Source organism: Rhinopithecus roxellana, chromosome 14 (genome assembly GCF_007565055.1).
Source record: "Rhinopithecus roxellana isolate Shanxi Qingling chromosome 14, ASM756505v1, whole genome shotgun sequence".
Taxonomy (NCBI): Eukaryota; Metazoa; Chordata; class Mammalia; order Primates; family Cercopithecidae; genus Rhinopithecus; species Rhinopithecus roxellana.
In genome coordinates, this window is record NC_044562.1 from 37,679,564 (window position 1) to 37,697,591 (window position 18,028).

At 38.1% G+C, this 18,028-nt stretch overlaps 1 protein-coding gene across 2 annotated transcripts in view; it reads left to right on the forward strand.

The window, feature by feature from the left end:
• Positions 1–18,028, forward strand: part of HECW2 (HECT, C2 and WW domain containing E3 ubiquitin protein ligase 2) — a 238,926-nt gene that overhangs the window by 85,964 nt on the left and 134,934 nt on the right. For both annotated transcript variants that reach the window (XM_030915952.1, XM_010381608.2), the window contains exons 2-4: positions 1,445–1,552; positions 10,751–10,845; positions 15,964–16,039. In XM_030915952.1, coding sequence (XP_030771812.1) covers positions 1,445–1,552; positions 10,751–10,845; positions 15,964–16,039 — 279 coding nt within the window. The remainder of the gene's footprint in view (positions 1–1,444; positions 1,553–10,750; positions 10,846–15,963; positions 16,040–18,028) is intronic.

Here is an 18,028-nt window from a genome sequence, read left to right on the forward strand (position 1 = left end):
CATCTAAATATCAGCATCTTGGTTACATTTCTGTGATGAAATGGAATTGTTTGCTCACATTGTTTGTCTAGAAGAGGATATGATGCCATGAATGGGTTATGTCTTTCCATTCTTACAAAGAACAGTGGCTGCTGCTTGGCCTTTCACAATAAAGAACCTTTGACTTATAAAGTGCTCAATTCAAATGCATGAAAGGACCATCCCTCCTGAAGTTCTTTGGCTTTTCAATATGATGAAACTAATGGGGCAACCACAGAAAAGACAGAAATCCCTCTGACCCCTTGATTTGACCCATTTTCTGTTTCTTTCAGGCTTAAAAGAAGACAGGTTTTTCTCCTCAGGACTATTCCTTTGGGCTTGGGACTTTCTCCATCTTTCCTTTTTTAGTGTAGCTCTTACTTCACCCTGTCTGCTTTATTCCAACTCTCAGTTAAAGTAAAGTGCAACCTTGATCCTTCGTCCTTGGAAAGGGATTTGGGGAAATGAATGAGGTACATCTGGCATTAAGAGCCGGGATCACTATATACTTTTTAACGTGCCTATAAAACTCCATTGGTCTCCTTTTCATGTTTTCTAGTTTCATTTCCTATTCTAGCCCACTAAGACAGAGCTTCAAACTAGTGTAATGTGAGCAAATTACAGAACATGAATCCCCAGTCTTCAGGGTGCTGGGGGCAGAGCCTGAGGAAGCCAGAGCATCCCTGCCTGTCATATTAAATTGTAAGCATGGCTTCTGTTGAATCTAGTGTGCCATACAAATATTACCATTTTCTTTGTGCCATGAGGTCAGAAAGCTTGGAAAATGTTGCTTTCAGGCCTGTTTGGGGGATCACTGTTCTTTCTATTCTTCTTCCACACGAAAGCCTGTAGAGACTCTTTTTTTTTTCTTATCTTGTCTCAAGGTCTATGCCTTTGGTCTTTTGCAAAGGACTGTCCTGGCAGATGTGATGAAATTGGTTTGTGTTCCCTGAACACTGTTCCTGGCAAAGCTGTACTGTATCTTGACTCACTTTCATAGCTTAACATTCCTTTTGTTCATCCCATCTTGAATTCCGTTATATTCTCCTAGATCTGCTCTTCCTTTCCTTTTTATAAAAGGGTTTTACAAATGGGAGCACACCCAACCCCTTTGTTATAAATCAGCTCATAGCTAAAGTTGTAGCAGTTGTACCCTTTGTTCTTTGCAGTTTTGTCTTTTGGCAACATTGACCACCTTGGCCAAGCCCAGAGATGCCATCTTCTTTCCACCCAGCCCCCTTTCTCCCACATAAATGCAAGCATAGAAACTCGAGTAATACTCTGCTGGGAGGTAGTCATTAAGAATAAAATGCATTATATTTTCTCATTTATCTTTTTTCCATTTATTTTAGAATGTATGTTAATCTTCCTGCTAAGGAGAGACAGGTTATAATTAAGCTGAAAAATGTTTCTTTGGTTTTTCCAGATGAGAATTCTCCAGCCAACTTCTGGGATTCTAAAAACAGGGGTGTGACTGGAACACAAAAAGGGCAAATTGTATGGAGAATTGAGCCTGGGCCCTATTTCATGGAACGTAAGTAGCTGAGTGTGAAATATAAACTTATTATTGAACATTGCATAAGTATGCAGAGTTCTACGGAGTCTTTTTGAATGTTATTTTGAAATTCTTTGGTTTGAATTTACATATTTATGCCATGATGGAAAATATATTGTTTTAGAAAATGCTCAGTAAAGAATGTTCACATATTTTGAAAAAACTGTGTATGTTTCAATATACAGTTAGCCATCCATACCCGTGGATTTCACGTCTACAGATTCAACCAACTGTGGATCAAAAATATTCAGAAAAAAAAGTCACGGTATCTATACTGAACAAGTACAGACGTTTTTTCTTATCATTCCCTAAGCATTATAGGGTAACAATTATTTGCGTAACTTTTATATTGTATATTGTATTAGGTGTTTTAAGTTATCTAGAGATAATTTAAAGTATTTGAGAGGATGTACACAGGTTATATGCATATACTCTGACACTTTATATAAGGAACTTGAGCATCTGTGGATTTTGGTATCCCATGGGGGTCTGGGGATGAATCCCCCATGGATATCAAGGGACAACTATGTAATATGTGCATGTGTGTGTATGTATATACACACACACACAAACATACATATTTACATATATATGCAAATAAATATTACAGGTACATACATATATGTGTATATATACGTAAATATATATAGTATATTTTATATTTTACATGTACATTATGAATGTATGGTATATAAATTATATATAATTAGTACTTTACACATTTTGTATACCCTTTATATCTATAATTAATATTTATTCATATTAATTTCAGAAAGAATAATTCAAGATTAAATTAATAACATGACTTGCCTTTGAAATACCTCATTATAATTTTTGCCAGCAGCAGAGTAACTTCGTGTTTGGACCCCAGTCTTTTCAAAGTGTTGATGAGATAGACTGGGGCTCACTGCCATTGAGGTCACCTTACTAGAAAATCAGACATTGACTGCAGATAACTCAACTATTACCTAATTAATTCAGTGTTATAGTCATTTGTAAATTCAAATGCTGATATATAGCGCCTGGTTCACAAAAATATCTTGTCCCTTTTTATGTTGGGTGATGGTGTTATTTATGGTTGTCACCAATTTTACTGAAAAAAATAGTAAATACTCAATACATTTTTGTGGAATATATAGAAGAATGAAGGAATAAATGATTTACTAGTTGGTCCAGGTTAACTTCTACATTTATAGAATTTATTTTTCTTTCTTTCTGTTTTTTTTTTTTTTTTTTTTTTTTTTGAGACAGAGTTTCACTCTTGTTGCCCAGGCTGGAGTGCAACGGCGTGATCTTGGCTCATTGCAACCTCCGCCTCCCGGGTTCAAGCAATTCTCCTCCCTCAGCCTCCAGAGTAGCTGGGATTACAGGCATGCACCACCATGCCCAGCTAATTTTGTATTTTTAGTAGAGACAGGGTTTCTCCATGTTGGTAAGGCTGGTCTTGAACTCCCGACCTCAGGTGATCCGCCCGTCTCAGCCTCCCAAAGTGCTGGGATTACACGCGTGAGCCACTGTGCCTAGCCATTTTTCTTTAATGTAGAAAAAAATGGTCTTTAAACTTTTTCTGAGTTGTTGAGCTCTGAGTGAGCCTTAAGATTAGTATATGCAAAAGATTTAATATAAAAGAGAATGTGTAGGTACTAGTACTTAAAGATAGCTCTTACTAAACGTGAACATTAAAGATTTGATTAAATGGAAACCTGCCGCAAGCATATCTTTATTGAAGCATATCAAACTTCTCTAATACACAGTTATCTTAAAAGATTAATGTCTATTACTTTGGATTGCCATTAAAGGCGTGAAATAATTTCTTTCACCATCCTTACTAGTAAATCAGCACTCTAGAACTTTCTCTAATCCTGCTTCTTTCCCGTAAGGAACGTCTTCTTTTCATATTCCAATTTTCTGACTGGATTCTCTCTTAAACCTTAAAAGAAATGTCGTTTTTAAGGGAAAATGCTCACAAAAAGCTGAGAGGAAGGAAGGTCGGAAAGGGGAAGTAGGTACATTTAGCAGAATCCTAGCTAATAGCACAGCATATAGGAAATAGTTTGGAAGAAAACTTGCCAACATGTGAAAGAGGATGGTTTCTGGCAGGTGGAATTACGGATGATTTGTTTTTCTGACCTATGTCTACGTAACTTTCCAACATGGCCCCAGCTGGCACGACTATCTAAGTAATGAAGAAATAAGTGATAAAAGAATGTGGGAAAATGGAATGGGAAATAGCTGGTTTTACTTTCAATGTGATTCCTCCTTTGAAAGGATCCTGGTGTTTAAAAGGCTGATCTAGCTGAGAAATATTGCCAACTGAACTTCAGGGGAAAAGGTAAAATCACTTCCTTTGGAGTGATTTTAGCAAAATCACTCCAAAATGCTGAAGGCTGCTGGTAATTATTGCCTGTTGCAGTGTGCAGATTGATATTACAAGGCTCATGTGAACCCCTGGGAAGAAGTCAGTACCACATGCTGCTATAATTTGGAATATTATGTGAGAAAAAGCCCATTTACAGAGTATCCTCTTTGCTGTGATTGATTTTCTTTCTCCCTCCCAAAGTATTAGAGATTCATCATGTGCTGGCTGATTAGGTGATAGTTAAATAGCTCTGTCTTGACTGATTTCTCTACATCTCACCCTAGTATTTAATAGAAATGGGCTTGACATTGAAGCTAGGAGTTGGGAATGAAGAAAAGAAGTTTTGGTTTTTTTTTCTTTCTTTCCTCCGTATTTTAGCATTTCCACCTTAATTCTTCTCACATAAAATTAGGAGTATTGTGGAGCATAATTGTAAAACTGGAAATATTCAGTAATGCATTTTTTAAAGACTGAGAAATGTAGTGTAAGTTAAAGTTCAGGACAATGAATAGGAATTTTAGAAAGATTCTCCTTTGAATAAGTCTTTCTTCATTAATCAGAATGAAGCACTCTCCCAAAACACTCATCCCTACCCTTGCAATATAAAAGAAGTAATTATATTTATAGTGCCTAGAAATAGTCTGTGCCTTTGGGATGTCAATTTTTTTTTTGAGACGAAGTCTTACTGTGTCTCCCAGGCTGGAGTGCTGTGGCACAATCTTGGCTCACTGCAACCTCCACCTCCTGGGTTCCAGCGATTCTCCTGCCTCAGCCTCCCAGGTAGCTGGGATTACAGGCATGCATCACCATGCCTGGCTAATTTTTGTATTTTTAGTATAGATGGGGTTTCACCATGTTGGCCAGGCTGGTTTCAAACTCCTGACTTCCAGTGATCCACCCACCTCGGCCTCCCAAAGTGCTGAGATTACAGACGTGAGCCACTGTGCCTGGCTGGATGTCATTTTTAAAACCCATTGTCTGACTAGAGCATTCTTAAAGGGACTCACAAAGAAATGTTGGTTGAATCTCTGGAGCTGATGGCATGAAACTTTTTTTAAAAATTGAGAAGAGATTAGACAGCTTCTAAAATATTTTTCACCTCCAATCCTGAAAGTGCAAAGTATTTAAAAATGTTTGTTTTCATCTGCAGAAAGGAAATTTGTTTATCTTTAACTCACCAGAAGTCCAAACAAAGGTTTAAAAATCTCTGAAAATTGATCTATTAAAGTTCCAGGGAAAACCTGGATTTGAGCACTATGTAGGCTATTTGTGAATTTAAGATGGCTTTAGTTTGTCTGGATAAATCCCCAGAGGAGGCAGGTAGTCCAAACTTATTTCATTATAGGGCTTACTTGAATGGATTTGAAGTTCAAAACCAAGTGTAAATGTGGGTAGACGACCCTCAGGGCATTCAAGAGGAGGGTCAGCTTCATCTGCACTTACTTGTCATAAGACAGTCAAATATTCAAGAGAGCTCAGGCTCACAGAACCTGAATGGGTCATCTGTGCAGTATGCATTTGTGAGTTTTAAAATTTAAGAGGTTTCAAAAGTTGTATTGGCATGCCAGAATGTCTGTTTCATTCTATACAGTCTTCTATGGGTTATGGTCATTCATTTATTCATATTTGCTTTGTGTTCTTCCTTCCTTCCTTCTATCGATCCATCCATCTATCTCCCCTTCTATCCTGAAGTATTCATTGAGTACTACCTTTGTGCTAGGTCTTATTCTAGGTACTCACTAAATCTTGTATCAGTGAGACAGCTTAGAGTACTAAACTTCATCCTACATTGCTATGTACTGAATTGTTATGTGATCATTGAGGAATATGACAAAACACTGATATTTGTATAAATTACATAGCGATTTCACATACTTACCCATCCCAACCCTGGAAAATGTATACAGGATTAGGAAACAGTATGCAAGTGACAACTGTGAGTGAGTGTTTTCTCTGAGTCGCACCCAGTTTGGTACCTTGCCAAAATAGATGTGTCAGGGGTGCCTTTTTATTTGGTGGAGATGGGGTGACCTCGGTCTCTTGTTTTTACTATCAGAACCCTTTCTGTAACTTGCACCATTCCTAAGTCCCCTCCCACCAACATCAGAAAGGTCTTTTTGCCCCTTGGATGGAGATTTAATGCTTTTCATCCCCCTATCCTCATACTTTATATTTTAGGCCCAGTTAGTTCTCTAGTCCTGTTAGGTTTCTGCCACATCTGCATGGATATTGTGTTGTCCCTTTTGTTTTTCTCAGTTTTAGCAGAGGAAAGCCTGGCCATTTCGGGCTCCATTGGCCCTTGTTAAAGAGAAGACAACTTGCAATGACATATAACTGACAAGTGAGCATGTCACTGGTATGTGGGTAAATTTCCTCAAAAGCATGAGAAGTAAAGCTGTGAATAAGAATCATAATATTAATAGTTTAATGAAAACACGTAGGGCAACGGTGAAAGTCATGTTCTAGAATAAGTTATGATTAGCTTGATTTTTTAGGTTATTCTACCATTTAAGTAAAATAGAAATGATTAAAGGAAGAAGGACATTTATATTCCATCCATCTTTATGCTTCAAAATATTCAACTTCTAGAAACTTGGGGAAAATCCAGACTCTCTAAATAGGAACAGGCTGTTAACTACTGCCTAAGTGAATCGTGTAGCTATTTAAGATAATGGATGAGATCCTAGTCTGAGGCAAAACCATTTCTTGCAGGGAGTGGCTTGTGGAACCTTTTTTCAGAGAGCGCTTGAAATATAATCTTACATAAATACCTAGGGTTAATACAGCTGAGTTGAGATTGCTTTTCTAAAATCTACTTTTGAATAGGTAATATGCAAAACAGTATAATGTTTAAAAAGTATAAAAATTGAAATTAAATGTCTCCCCAGCTTCATGTCCAGTTGCCAGTTTTCCCACCCTGAAGGCAACCACTACAACCAGTGTCAAGTTATCTATCTGGAAATATTTTATTCATATACAAACCAGAAATGTATTCTTGTTTTAAACAGGTGGTAGAATGATTGATTTAAAATGCCGTGTCAGAATTACACAGTTACAGAGACCCCTTTAGTTGAGAACAGGTTTAAGTTCCTAAACACTGTTCAAAGCCCCTCTGCCTCCCCAACTTGCCCTGGAATATGCCCAAAGTGACATCTCACAAATGATCACCCTCCAACCCATGGTAGAGGGGAGCAGGCATGCTGCTACCCTGAGGGACATCTTCATTTATATTTATGAAAATTAGTAAGTCAAAAACTTGAAAATAGAGGACCTTTTCTGTTTTAAGAACATTCAAATACAGAGTACTAAACTGTATTTTGGTAACACTATAAGTAAACATATCCTGAAGATTATCAAAAGGGGCCCTTATTTTGTCATGATCTATGACTGGCTTCAGCTGTTCGGAAGGGACCTCAGAGAGGAGATGCCACTCATCCTCTGCTGTCTTCCTCCTGAAGCTGGACCTGGCTCAACCGACAGCAGGTCCTTACAGGTTCATACAGGATGCCTTTCCCTTTTCCTGGCTCACTGCCCTCCGACGCAACATGCTTTTGATTAGTGGATTCAAAATACTCTTCTTTTTATAGCCCAAAGGAGTGGAGATATATATATATGTGTGTGTGTGTGTGTGTGTGTGTGTGTGTGTGTGTGTGGATATATATTACATATATTATATATTTGGACATATAAGTATATGCAAATATTAGAATATTTTTCTATACAAATATGTGTATATACAAATATATATATTTTTTCATAATTTGAGGCCAGCAGGGGGAGATGTTGTCTGCCACATCAGGCTGTGGGGAAAGCAGTTAGGATAGATGGACTCCTTCATTGCTCTTTGGTCCATGTCCTCCATCTCTCCTGCTTATAAACAGGGCTGGGCTCTGTTGATCACTGGGGTCCTCCCTAATAAGATGCTCCATCATCATGCCTGTGCTTAGTTCCACCTGCCTTTGTATATATTTCTCAGAAATAGCTTTTTACAAAAAAAAAAAAAAAAAAAAAATGCTCCTCTTGCAGTTACAGGTTACACATTGTAGCTGCAACAGAAGCCCATGACCCTGGGCACCAACTTCCCTTTTCCATCCTTCTGAGTATTCTTCCGTTACCTCTTCTAATAACCAAAATATTCAAATACATTAATCAAAATGCTGCTCTCCCCCTTTGTCAGAGGGGATGTTGCTTAGTTACACCATTTTTAAAAATCTTGTGTGACGTTCTGAAACATTAAATAACATTTGAAGATGAAAACTCCCACTCAGAGTGAAACATTCCGATATTTTGAGGGGCAGGAATCTTCACTGATGTCCTGCTGAAGGATCCAGCTAGTTTCCATCCCCACACAAACCACTCCTCATTCTGTCCAAGACTGTTTTCCTCTCTAGTGACCAGCCTGTGTGTGTGATTTTGTAATGGGTGATCTGTGGAAATCCCTTCAGCTGTTTGCTTCTGCGACACACAGCTCTGTAGCATTTGGGGGGACTGGATCTGCCCACAAAATCTGCTTTTGTGCAATTTAAGATACATTGATCTTAGTTTCAGGGATTCTACTTTGTCATCTGGGTTGGAGATTTTTGTTATAGCAAAGAATAAAATAACACCCAAAATGGGTCAGCTAGTAAAGTTGGCATGATTATCATCATTCTCCAAAAAAAAAAAAAAAAAAGCAGTCACATTTTTTTTTATCTCATTGTCTGTTACCTAGTTGACTATTAAATCCTTAGGAAAAGCAGATGGCATCCTAACTTGAGATAGAGTTAGGGGAAGATGTCTTATAAAAATGTACTTCTCTCTGTGGAAAAAATGGCCTGTTCACTTGCTAACTGTTGATTTGATCTTTGAAGTGCTGCCTGTAGACAGAGCCACCGACGTTGCTTCCCCAGCATGAAGAGTGCAATACCAATGAGCTCATGTCCAAAGAATTCAATCCCCATGCACGTTACCACACTTTATTCTGCTCTGACAGTCCTCGTGCACACTACTTCGCTTTGTTCTTGCAGACTACATGCTACTGGTCTTGGAAAAAAGCAAGTGGGAGAGTAAAGTTTGCTCATATCTGTCCAGCTATTACTATTTCAGAAATAACCAATAATCTGTGTTAGTGTCCAGGAAAGTCATTTGCAGAAGAGTACTCAGGGAGGCAAAGTAATGGTAAAGGTAGAATTCCTGCGTAGGTGATCTCCCCGTTCCTTAAACCCAGCATGCTTCATCTGTGCCTCCCTGCTTTTCCCATTCTTTACTCTAACTCTCTCTAGCCCCATTTTGCTCATCCATTAGACCTGTTTTTTTCGTGACACCGTTCTGACTCCACCATGTCTTCTCTAATCTCCACGGTGTCTATGCTCTTCGACCTGGTGCTCTTCCTTTTTACTGTGTGTCTTCTGTATTTTGCCATGCCTGTGATTGGCATGTGAGCAGCTACCCTACAGAACACCCACGAGACCAGAAACCATTCCTTGATTCCCTTGCACTGTCTGGCACATGGCTGCCTGGCCATGTGCTGTGGCAGGTATGTAGTAAAAATCTTCTGGCTGATGATGCTTATTAAATTATGAATTATTGAATAGTGATTAACATAAATAATAGAAGGACTCAATATTTTTACTCCATGACAACTTTTTTTTTTTTTTTTTGAGATTTAGTATTTGGTCATTGGTAGGAAGAGTGTAATGATATAAATTCATGTAAGAGGATTTTTCTTCAGTTATTATATATTTCTCTTAAAATAAGGAAACCAAAGACTGCAGGAGGCCATTTGGTGCAGTTGGGAAAGTCAGTGGAAGATGAACTTCCTTAGGGAAATACGTTGAGCAACCCCACTTTAATAGTCCTGGTGACTCATCTGAGAGAGGAACTCGCTCTCGTAGCCTAGGAATCTCCCACCAGGGCCTGCCCATCAGCATCTTTGCATATTTAGAACACACCTTGGGAAAAATGCATCTCGCAGTGACACTTCAGTGACTCAGGCGCTTTGTATACAGAGAAATTCCAGTGACTGTAGGTCTATCTTTAACACAGTTTGGTTTCCTGCTCTTTGGAATTGCAGTTACTTTCCAAAAACTATAATTGGCATTTGTATTACTTTCTATCAAAGTGGAAGTATCAGAACAAAATTTATGAAATGTGTGGATTGCTACAAGCTGTGAGATATAGAATCAGTTGTTCGTAGGTTTGATCTCTGCCTACTGGGTATATTTAAATGACTTGGAAAATTAAAATAATATAAATTTCCAGACCCTGTCACTAGAGAATCTACTACAGTATACTTCCATGCTTTGTTAGACTGCTTTTCCTCTATTTCCATTGGGAGCTACAGTCAATGTAGATAGAGGTTATGAGTGAAGGCTTTGGAATCAGACAGCTTGGGTTTGAGTCCTGACTCTGTCATTTCTTATCTGTGTGACCTACAGCAAACCTCAACATCTCATCTGTAATATGGGGACAGGAATTTCTGCCTCCCAAGGTTCTGTGAGGGTTCACTCACAACATGAACGTGAGACATAACACTGTGGTACATTGTGGAGCACCTCAATAAATGCCAGCTAGTCCCATTCTTATCGCTACACTGTTTGTATTTTGACATGACGATTCTGTGCATTATTTTTCTGATATGTTTGAGAGGTTACAAAGTTTCGGAGAAGCATATAATATCAAACAGAAATTGATGTAATCTGTTGCCTCTGAGTGGAAAAAAAGAGGTCATTCAGTCATGAGTAGGATTCCCTGAGAGGTGGGATGGTGGATTTCCACAGCTGATTCCTAAATGACTTGTTTCACTGTTTAAATTACTGTTTTCTCCAATTGCTTTGCAGCGGAGATTAAAATCTGTTTTAAATATTACCACGGCATTAGTGGGGCCCTGCGAGCCACGACCCCCTGCATCACCGTGAAGAACCCGGCTGTAATGGTGAGTGCCCCTCCGCTGCCAGCTGCCTCGTGAGATCCATGCTGGGACTTGATTTCTATTTTTGCATGTGCGGCCCTGACAGGGTTATGAGGAACAATGAAAAGGAAACGCATAACAGTGTGGGCACTGTTATAGGAAAGGAAATAGCTTACAAGGTTGACATACCCGAATCCCTAATTCAAATCAGTGGAAACGTAGGATTTGATTTGTAACAGCCGTTTGTAGAGTCAACTCTCCAGGAAACCCATTCATGAAGCAAAGTAGCAAGTGCCCCATTTTGGAAGGTTTAAACTTAGTCTGGGTGACCAGTTGGTAGGAAAGAGTAGCATTGCATCTTATGTGAATTTTAACCATTTAAACTGTGGGTGATTTACCTGCCAGTCAACTCAAGGAGCTGTTGCTGCAGACAGTATAAGTGGGGAGTCACAAATGCACTGTTTCCTTAAGGTCTTAGTGCTGGTTCCTTCTTAGTGCTGAGTTTGGGTCTAGTGCCTAGAGGTACTGCTCATATTTTGGGAAAAATGTGGTCACTCAATGGAAGTCAACTTCTTTAACTTCAGAAGTTGACTTCAGAAGTCAGGCCTTCAGTTGAAGAAACAGATATCTAATTTACTTTTGTAGGAAACTTGTGGTGTTGGACTTTTGAAAGAAAACCTGCCCATTTCCAACATGGCAATTTTGTGATTTTTTAAAATTTTATTTTAGAATCTAACAGTCTCACAATACACAGCTCCACTGTATATGGGTGGTTGGACTCAGGTGGTTTGGGGAGATTCTTAGAGTCCAAGATATGTAAATTACTTCAGTTGTAATTAGTCATTACTAAAAATGAGGTCATGAAAGCATAGAAAAAATTACTGACTCCCATGACATAGAATCTTTACAACACTGTATGTGTGGGTGGGTGTGTATATACACAGTTATAGATGCTTGCATTTTTGGAAATAGGCAAGTAGTCAGGTTGAAATTCAGAAAGCAGTCTTTGCAAATAGCACTTTGAAATTGTTCAGACTCACCCTATGCTGTCTCTGATAGTGCTTGTACCTCTGTATCAGGCATTCTTTCCCTCTATCTATTCATTTAAGCAAATATTCGTTAAATGTCTGCTAAGTACTAAGCATTGTGCCACCACTACAGATGAAATATGAGGAAAAACGCCATCATTGATCTCATAGGTCTGGTGCAGAAGAGAGACATCAATCAAATATTATATTTGTTTGAGTGATAGTTGTATGAGAGGGAGCAAAATGGGGCAAGAGAGCATGTTCTATGTAGTAGGATTTGTCCTGATCGGGAAATTCCTGGAAGGCTTACCTTAAGAAGGTGTGTCTGAGAGACAAGCTGAAGAAGTTTTATAGGTGAAGAGGGAGGGAAGAGCATTGCAGGCAGAGGGAATAGTGTGTGCAAAATCCTCAATATCTAAGTACTCTGCTCACATTAGAATTATATTTGAGTTTTCATTGTAGTAAACATAGTATAGAACATAAAAGAAAAGCCTACATTTACTATATAAGACTTTGAAGGTCACAAAGAGAATAGCAATTGTTGATTACAAAGTCTGCCATGTCACATAGTAAGCACTGGAACAGAGCTCAGTTACTATTCTAGAAAGAAAAGTTACAAAACTAGAAGAGTGGGGCTGTTTTTATTTTTTTTTATTTTCTTTTATTTTTATTTATTTATTTATTTATTTATTTGAGACGGAGTCTCACTCTGTCGCCCAGGCTGGAGTGCAGTGGCCGGATCTCAGCTCACTGCAAGCTCCACCTCCCGGGTTTATGCCATTCTCCTGCCTCAGCCTCCCTAGTAGCTGGGACTATAGGCGCCCGCCACCTCACCCGGCTAGTTTTTTTGTATTTTTTAGTAGAGACGGGGTTTCACCGTGTTAGCCAGGATGGTCTCGATCTCCTGACCTCGTGATCCGCCCGTCTCGGCCTCCCAAAGTGCTGGGATTACAGGCTTGAGCCACCGCGCCCGGCCGAGTGGGGCTGTTTTTAATAAAATCTTTCAAAAATTCATTGTGTCTGAAATTAGACAACAGCTTCCAAACATGATTAAACGTTTTCTGGATTTAGATTTTTATACTTGAGCAATTTCAGTATTCAGATATCATCGAAGGCAGTGGGAGTTTACGGTTTGTTGAACACTGATCTTATTCCATTGAGTTTTGCATTGAGATTGCTCTGTCAAAGCCTGTGGATAGTTTGGAGATAATTAATTTGCTTCAAATGGGTTTCAGAGCATCTTAAAAGCGTCACAGATACAGCACTGGCAATCAGTATAGTGTATTTTAGTTCAGAGATTGACTAATGCAATGAGTGGTTAATCGATTTCTGACCAAGCTTGGGACAGTTTGGTCTATGTCCAAAATTGAAAGGCTGTGCCTCATGGGCACCTCATTTTGGGGGTCAGGAGAATGACCATAATAGCATGATGGTCACCTAGGTATATGACATATATTTAGTTATGTGACTAATTAACATCCTTGATACATACACATCCCACTTAGTACAATTATACCATGGCCAGATACAAAGAGTAGACCTGGAAGAAGTAATTGAGAAACTCCACAGGGAATGAAATGAGCTGTTATCCTAATCATGTGGTTTCTTTTCTCACATATCCTTTTGCAATGAATTGAAGATAAAAAAAATTGTGACTTCTCTGTCATTTGTATCTTGTTGTCATTGTCATTCATCAGCATACACAGTGATACGTGTCTCAGATACTTGGAACAGGAAATCTTTCAGCTTCAGGGACAAATTAAGGCTGCCATTACTCACTACCATGTATTGTTTCAACACTTGGTTGACATTCTTGTTTCTGGGTTTTCCTGGAATGAATCTGTGGAATGAGTTTATTTTAAAGCCAGTCTCTAAACATTGAGTGCAGATGTGTTTATTATCCCTAATGTCCCTGTATCTAATGGTAATGCCTGGTTTTTCCTGGCTTTATTGTAATGAATGATAAAAATTGAATTATTTGGGTATGATTTCAGATGAGCATTTTGCCAGAGTTGTTGTGCAGTATACTTTTTCTGTGAATTCTTTGAGAATTGTTTCAGGAAGCATTTTACCAGAGGGTGAATTACATTTGAAAAATGAGAATTAGAGGACATTTTCTTTTGTTTCTCATAATTTCTTATAATTTTCAAGTAGATTTTAAATGAAGACAGTCTGTAAATTGTTTCAGCCTCATTAAACTCATTTAGCACAAGTATCCATAGCCAACAGAGATGTGTTTTGAGGGGTGGCACATCTTACTGGGGCGTATGGCCCATTTGTGGAGAGGCCACAGTTTCTGGGATATATTCCTATGCCCAGGCACAGAAGGAGTGGCAGGTTACCGAGGGTGTGTCTCAGTCATAGTCCAGCATAGTGTGTGGTGAAAGCAGGATGAGATGGCCACAGCAGTTTGTTGTCTGGCCAGTGTACTGCTGCCTCTGCCCTAGTTAATCTGGGAATGCTGAGTCAGTGGAGTACAATACAATATAATAAACCACCTGTGTTTGCTGAGAGCCAACTCTATGATCGAGGAGTTGGATTTGTAGATGGAAGGAAATACAGATACCTGGATGGACCCCGGTGTGTTGCAGAGGACATGTGAAGCAATCAGGATGCAGTTAAGTGGCATGAAAAATAGTTTGACTAAAGTACAGGAGTTACAGCGGAGGCAGTAGAAATTTATACTTCAAAATTTGAATGGAATTTCTCAACTTTGCTTGGATTAGTGATGACTTTTATCTCCTGGGGGTATGTGATTTTTATAGGAGTGTGGGGAGTGCAGCAAATATAAAGTGGAGGAAAAGTTTAAAAAAAAAATCAGACCTGGACAGTAGTTAAGTAGTAAAAGCAAATTCTAGTCAGGAACTGTTGCATTAGGGGAAAAGAGAACTCACTATAGAATTGGCTCAATTCCAGATATAACAAGGGAAAGTGGGGGTTAGAAGCCAAGAAGCAGGGTTGGAGTGGAGGGATTGGCAGATGGAAATTTACCGATAGCTTAGGAGGATTTTTGTTAAACTGACCTAACAGAATTCTTGCTGAAGGCGGGCCAGAATGATCAGTTATTGCATGGAGGATGGTGGGAGATGAGGAGTTTGATCCGATATCAAGGGTGGTCACATATTGAGGGTGGGGATTCACTCTAAACTGATTTACCAGGGATTTTGCTAAAACTAAACTCTATAAGGATGGAGATAAAAGCCCAAGGCCTGCCTAGTTGAGCAGAGGACTCCAAAGAACCTGAGTAAAGTTTACTCAAGGAAAGAATCTTTGTCAGGAGAATTTAATCTAAACTTCAGAATTAAAACATGGTTCTATTTCCCACATTTGGGTATATTCTGCCTTCAATTCTGTCTCTTACAGTATTGTTGACTTCTTTTGCAGAGTATTATGAAGGTTTTTCTTCCTAATGTACCACAAATTGTGCATTAATTGCACATAAATTGAGAGAAAGGTCTAAATTTGCTGGGTGGTTTATAAATTACTGGCTTCTTGTGAGGTGTAATTTACTCAAAAGCTTTCAGGAAAAGGTTATCAGTATAATAGCACTGCAAATTCTTCTTATTGCTAATTGTAATAGCATGTGCCATGTACCTGCAGCATAATAGAACACAAGCCTACAAGGGAGATAGGACTCCATGTGGATTTTCAGAAATACTTGACGAGAGAGGATAATTCTATATACACAGGTAGGTCTGATATAAACCAATTGTTTCATTTATTCTAGATTTTCGTAACAAATCTGAAGGAGCTTGATATTTGGTTTTTAACTAAAGAGAACATTTAGTATAGTAATAGTAATATATTTACTACAAATCAACTATATTCTTATCAAAGGGAAAAAAGGACATAAATTAGTTTGATTCATAGTTATTGAGAATTTTTAAGCTTATATCTTTTTTATTTGGGGTAAAGATTACATTTTAATCTTTCCTCCCAGAATCAGCATTTGTGTCTCTGTTCAACATTTGTGTCATTTGGAAATGAAAGGACACATGATACAATACCTGTTTGATGCAAAAATCGTTGCATCTGGGTACATACATGGTTTCCTAGACAGATCCAGTGGCATCATACGCCTCTGAAACTTCAGACGCATGTTTTTTCCTTTCAGATGGGGGCAGAAGGCATGGAGGGAGGTGCTTCAGGAAACCTGCATTCTCGAAAACTCGTTAGCTTTACATTGTCAGGTAAGAATGTCTTTAAACATGACATTCACTTTGAAAATGTACAGTTTCGAAGGTGTGAATAGTCACTTATTTCTACAGACTTGCGTATATGATATGATGATATGTGAACTAGTTTTGGGGTGTCATACTTCTGAAAATTCAAGTATATCTCTTACCATGATAAATTAATTATTAATATAAATTCAGAAATTATTTCTTCTACCAAGTTTTCTGGCGATAGACAGTCTGTATAATTACGTATAGTTACTTTAAAAAAAACTGCAACGTAACATGTGCTAACCACACTGAGGAGCTTTGATTATTGAAAATCATTTATTCTTACTTCAGCTAGAAAAAGGAAAGGTTTGAAGACTGGAGAAAAAAACCCCAATATACTTCTTTATCTGTGGAGGAATACACATAAAAATTGGAAAGTGGATAAGCCAATTATTTTTGGCTTGTCAAATTGCTTGTATGTTTACCATACAAGTAAAGCACTGCTTTTCAAGTTATGAGACAGGACTCATTTCCAGTTTGTAAGTTTGATTTAGTTAAAATCAGTAATTTAAAAAAAAGAATAATGTCAGAGTTTACCACTGAAGGGAATTTTTTTGGGTAAAGCATCAATTTATACAAACTGAAATTTTTCATATACAATAATATACATCCCTATATTTGTGTGTACTAGGTTGCAATGTAAAATGTGTTTCATACATAGGACACTGTTGAAAAAGTTTGAAAGGCACTGATTTTAGAAAAGAAATTGGTAGTCATAAAGTCAAGAATACTCTTAAGAAAATCCGTATTTGAAATAGACTTTTAAAACAGATAACCATGCTACAATACACAGAAAATAAAGTCTAATGGATCTCCTTCACTGAAATATGTTTTGTTTTCATTTTTTTGTGTTGTAGTACACTACAATACATAGAAAATAAAGTCTAATGGATCTCCTTCACTGGAACGTCTTTTTTCATTTTTCTGTAGTTGTACTTCCAAAATTTAAATTAGATCCACTTTTCTTGACTGCAAAAAACAAACAAGCAAACAAACAAAAACATGTTGTGAGAGTGAGCGTTAAAAGACCTGATCCTGAAACAGACGCTTCCACAATGCATAATTACCACATATGACTAAAGTGTACACATCAGTTCACTGTTGGCCCATGGCCTTCTGAGTATCTGTGTTTGGTTTTGCATGTTTCTCCTTTCCCCATATGAGCTTGCTTTTTTGCTTTGCTTCTCTGGTGAATCTCAGCAGCTGTAAACTAGTGACTTATGGTTCTAGTTTGACCAATAAATATGTTCTGTTAGGAACCATCAGGGTTTAAAAAATATCTAGGTTTGTAGAAGGGCACTAAAAATAACCATGCCTGTGGTACTATCTCCCTACCCCTCTTATCTGCCTGTTTCCTAAAAACATCTTGGCTGTACACCTGTGCTTTAAACCTTCACGGTACTGAGGGTCTGAAGCTACTGAAATCCCTGATGATAGGCAAGAAACAATTTGTCGACCCAAATAGCTCAGAAAATTTAGAGTATGACCACACCATGGGTTTCTTGTTTTTGTTTTTTTAATTGACTGGTAAAAATTGTTTTTTTAATGGTAAAAATTGTTTTTTTAATGGTGTACTGCATGATGTTTTGATATAAACCATGGGTTTCTTAGTTTAAAATTATTACCCTATGCTTTTAGGTGATCCGTATCGCATGACACACGCTTATTGGTTTTGACTCCAGATGGGATGTTATTAACTGACTATGTGAGAATGACCATCTGTGAGTTAAAAATCTTAGGACATTTTCCTAAAAAGTAGGAAGCAAGCTTTGAGGCACAGCCAAATGCTTCTTCCTTACACATTTCTTCCAACATCGCACCTCTATTCACATGGAGGCTAGCTACCTAACATCTGTTTTATTTCTTACCGTATAGCCAGACATTTGCAGACAGTATACAGAAATGACAAGGAGCTGAAACCAATTCTATAATGTTAATTCTAAAAAATTAATC